The 5,008-nt window shown below is 43.7% G+C and overlaps 1 protein-coding gene across 1 annotated transcript in view; it reads right to left on the minus strand.

Annotated features, from left to right (window-relative positions):
• The window catches only part of Cmya5 (cardiomyopathy associated 5), a 94,554-nt gene that overhangs the window by 45,152 nt on the left and 44,394 nt on the right, over positions 1 to 5,008 (minus strand). The window contains exon 4 of the mRNA XM_029468236.1: positions 703 to 798. Coding sequence (XP_029324096.1) covers positions 703 to 798 — 96 coding nt within the window. The remainder of the gene's footprint in view (positions 1 to 702; positions 799 to 5,008) is intronic.

Genomic DNA, 5,008 nt, shown 5'->3' on the forward strand with positions numbered 1-5,008 from the left:
GGTGATGAACGTATGGAAGTGTAAGCCGAATAAACCCTTTCCTCCCCAACTTGCTTCTTGGTCATGATGTTTGTGCAGGAATAGAAACCCTGACTAAGACAAGGACTCAACATTCCTACCTACTCTCTTTATGGTGGGGAGGCAGGAGTGCCCTGAGGCATCCATTGGCCCCCAAGTCAGTTGTTATAGAACATTTCTGGAGGCCAAGCCAGTGTGGGTCAGGAAAATAGAGTGGAAGTCTCTCACTCATGAAATGGAAACAGTAACTAACGCCTCTTAGTAGCTGGTTGTGAGAGTTAACCTTCAGAGTGTTAGTGTAACCTTCAGTCTTAGTGCGCCGGAGCCCCAAGAAGTGAAGTCTTTGGGAGAAAATTCTTTATCCTGAGACAGAAAGTGGTCTCATGTCTCACAGTGAGGGAAGACTATAAGAACCTTCACTTTTTATTAGGATAACCAACAATGTAAACCCCACACACATACAAACACACTACTTATTACATCCCACAACAGGCACTCTATACCACACACACACACATACTCACACAAAAACACATGCATTTACCGTATATACCCCTACACATGCATACTGCATACTACACACCACATGCACACTACAATACACACACCAATTCAGTTCCAACTAGTTTCCTGTTGATACAGTGTATAAACCAGGATAGAGTAGAAGCAAGTATGTTAACTTACCTCGATGGTATTAAAAAAGGATTCAATCTCACTAACAAAAGCTTCAATCCTCAAGGATTTTTCTTGTAGGTTATCAAGAAATTCTCCTAATTGAACCTGAAGAGAAGAATTAAAATATCTTTACTGTATAGAATTAGAGAAAAACATTTCAATTAGTGGGTTCCGGTTTCTTTCTTTCTTTTTTTTTCTCAAATATTTATTTACTATTATATATAAGTACAGTGTAGCTGTCACCAGAAGAAGGTGTCAGATCTCATTACGGATGGTTGTGAGCCACCATGTGGTTGCTGCGATTTGAACTCAGGACCTTTGGAAGAGCCGTCAGTGCTCTTAACTGCTGAGCTATCTCTCCAACCCGAGTTTCCAGCTTCTTTAATATAATTTTTAGAGATTCACTATTCTATTTTCACTAACAAATCAAATTTTGAGTAATTTTTTTGCTGCTTCACCTAAATGGATTTGAAAGATTATGTATGATAAACAGTTGAGTTTTATGGGGCTGGAGAAGTAGCTCAGTTGGTTAATAGCCTTCTTTGCAAGCATTAAGGCAGGAGTTTGGTTCACAGACCAGTGCAAAGCCAAGTGGATGGATGTGCAAGCTTGTAATCCCAGAAATGGGGTAGTAGAGACATGTGTGTAGTCTACCATGAAGTCATGATGGTAGGAGGCAGTGGGTCCCTTTGTATTTACAGGTGATTCTAAAATTCCTCAAACTGATAATCAACGCTCTAGGGTTCTACTGCAGTGTCTATAACACTCATGTCCTTATGAACAGTAATAATTCAAATCCAGAGCTTATTAAACACAAATGCCCATACATAGGTGTGCCTACAGTCATGGGAAGACCAGAGGAAAACCTCTCATATTGTCTTCAGGCACTATCCACCTGTTTTGCTTTTGACAGCGTCTCTCACTTTCCTGGAACTCATTAAGTAGGTTAGGCTGGGTGGCTACTGAGAACAGGGATCTGCCTCCTTCAGGGTATCCAGACACCACTGCATACCAGACTGGAAGGATGAATCGGAGTCTAGAACGAGTATTGTGGAGGGGAGTGGGGGCCTTTTCTGGGAATATTAGCGTTATAGCTCTTTTAGACAATACTCAGTGAAACAGCCCTCTTAGATCATCTTCAATGAAACAGCTTGTGCACATACTTTATGTGGGGTCAACAAGGGTAATGTAAAATCACTGGCTGGAACTTAATGTACTGTGAATGCCTCATTTGTATTAAAGGGCATTCCAGGAATCCCAGATGCTTTCTGGGTGGGTTCTTATTGGGTCAGAGGAAGTTGAAATTGTAGGTTTTCCAAGAGGGCATGGGGGTCAGGTCCCCATACAAGGTAAGGGAAAGGGAAGCCCTACTGGTAAAAGGGAGTCCTCCACTTTGCACCAAGCTCAGCTATCCGGACATGGTAGACCTTAAGTAGTAAGACTTCCCAACAGCAATCTAGAGAAGTTGGAGGCTGGATGACGATAGTCCCCAATTCATCCATAGTTCTAAGCGTACAGGTATTCTGGCCTGATGGGTTTGGCCTAATGCTACTTGTATTCTTATGTTAATTTGGGTCCCCCAAATTGTTTGCACAAGAGTCTGTGTCCCCCCACACATGTAAGGCACTAAGGGATCCTATCCCCAGTTGATTCTGATTGGCACATAACATTGCTGGCAGCCAATGGCCGGGCAGGGCAGACAGAGGCTAGGGACCCAGGGAGGAAGGAGGAGGAGGAGGAGGAGGGGGAGGAGGAGGAGGAGGAGGAGATCCACCATGCAAGGAAAAGGAGATGAGAGATGCCACATGTGAGAAGGTGTAGGAGCCAGGAAGAGTGCATCCTAACAGGCCTGCTGAACTGGGTCCAGGGCAGCCAAGGAAGGATACAAAACATAGGAAGTGATAACTCGGGATTATCAGAGGGAGGTGGATTCGCCACATAGAGGTTAGAAAGTGGCTCAGCCACTGAGCTGTTTTAGGTATCTCAAAACATAAAGGCTATGTGTGTGTCTTTCATTACGGGATGGAAACATTGGGGCGGTAGCAGGAACCCATCACCAGGATTATGTTATTATTATAAAACAAAAACAAAGCTGAACAACAGAGCTGCAACTGTCCACAGAATGGTGCTAACCTTACGACATGAAGCCTCATCAAGAAGCTTCTAGTTTCCTGCAGGTCTCAGTCCCCAGCCCCGCCCCCAGCCCCGCCCCCAGCCCTTAGACTTCTGTGACACAGCTGCATCTTTCTGTAGTTTCTTCTCATACATGTGTTTTTTCCTATCTCTTCCACTTCTAGAATGTCCTCCTTTCCGTTGGCTATTACAAGATCTCTACCTCATTAAGGCTCAGCCACACCTCAGCTTGTAGAGACATCTTTCCTGTCCTGCCCACTTCTACCCAACCATTAACCCCCAAAGGCTTAGTCTCTCAGCTCCCGAAAGCCAGTACCGATCTGAGGAACCTCTAAGTTCACATTCTCATTCTCATTTTCTTCCCCTCTCACCCCCAAGGACTGGCATCCGGCCTGACATAGAGCAGGAGGTTGGCAAACACTCCAAAAGCAGGCAAGTAGAGAGTCAAGGATGAAATTAAATGAATAAGGGGCAGTCGTCACCATGTTGGGGATGGCGGCCGACAGTCCGGGAAGAGGCACAAAAGTCCACCCGGAAGGTGCTATCGATTTCTCCAGTTACAGCTGTTTGTGATATAATTTTACTTTCCTAATTTTTTAAAGATTTACTTATTTATGTGTATGAGTGTTTTGCCTATGTGTACGCATGTGCACCACAGGTCTTAGAAGAGGGCATTGTTTTCTTGGAATCAGAGTTATGGATGCCTGTATGCTGCCATGTGGGCACTGGAAACTGAACCTAGTTTCTCTGCAAGAGCAGCCAGTGCTCATAACTGCTGAGCCATCTCTCCAGCCCCCAGTTTTTCTTTTTTTGAAAGTTGCCTCCAACTCTTAATCTTGGATAACTCAGTGAAAAGAGAAAAGCAAGCCTTCCTGGCTTTAGTCAACTGGTTTTCACTTTTCTCCTTCCCACGATCTTTAGAGAGTATCAAACAAACAACAAACAAAACCTTGACAGTGTTGTGTGTGTGTTTTTTTAAGATGACATCATCTTACTTTTGATCTGTTTTTAAAAGTTTGAAAAAAATCATATGATCTGAAGAGATCAGAGTATTACTTTTGGACTCTGTAAATTGTCAACATCTAGAAAAACTTAGATATCATCATCACCATCATCATCAACATCATCATGTATGGAAAACTGAGGCTTGTTTCTGCAGACAGTGTCCAGTAGCTGTCAGTCTTCAGAGCAAATGTAATTATAGAATGGGGCACATTTCAGTGGACTCAATGCATCCGTGGCTTTTAGAAACACATTTGTGTGGAATCTGTTGAGATTCCCCTTCCTCCAAACTTTAACAAGATAAACGTAAATACAATTTCACCCTAGAGGAATAAGAGAGAATTAAATTGATAGGAAAAAATACCCAGATTCTAAAGTGCAATTCTATTTAATCAGAATCAGTGACAATTATTTAACAGCAACATCACTGAAGGGTGGTTTGAGAATCAGTGATGGCAAATGACTGAGTCAAACATACAGACATACAGCCAAGAGCATAAACTACAACATCAGACCAAATCACTTAAACTCCCTGAGCCCATTCCATTACTGGTGAACTGATGACAGTGATGAGGAACTAAGAGAATTAAAATGCACTTTATACATGAAGAACTCAGTGCATGCTGGCACAGAGAAAGTCCTCGAGTTTTGTTATTATTTACTAATTTTTAAGATCATCTTGACTGCTCTATGTTGAAGAGTGTGTGAAAATAGAAGATGAATGGGGGTTGGATGGGTGCTCAGTGAGTGGGTGCTCAGTAGATGGGTGGTGCTCAGTGGATAGGTGTTCAGTGGATGAGTGGATAGGTGCTCAGTGGATGGGTGTTCAGTGGATGAGTGCTCAGTGGATGGGTGGTCAGTGGATAGGTGTTCAGTGGATGGGTGCTCAGTAGATAGGTGCTCAGTGGATGGGTGCTCAGTGAATGAGTGCTCAGTGGATGGGTGCTCAGTAGATGGGTGCTCAGTGAATGGGTGTTCAGTGAATGGGTGCTCAGTGGATGGGTGCTTAGTGAATGGGTGTTCAGTGGATGGGTGCTCAGTGGATGAGTGTTCAGTGGATGGGTGCTCAGTGGTTGGGTGCTGTGATGGTTTGTATATCCTTGGACCAGGGAGTGGCACCATCTGAAGGTGTGGCCTTGTTGGAATAGGTGTGACCTGGTTGGAATGGGTGTGTCACTGT

Source organism: Mus caroli, chromosome 13, assembly GCF_900094665.2.
Source record: "Mus caroli chromosome 13, CAROLI_EIJ_v1.1, whole genome shotgun sequence".
In the NCBI taxonomy this organism is placed as follows: domain Eukaryota; kingdom Metazoa; phylum Chordata; class Mammalia; order Rodentia; family Muridae; genus Mus; species Mus caroli.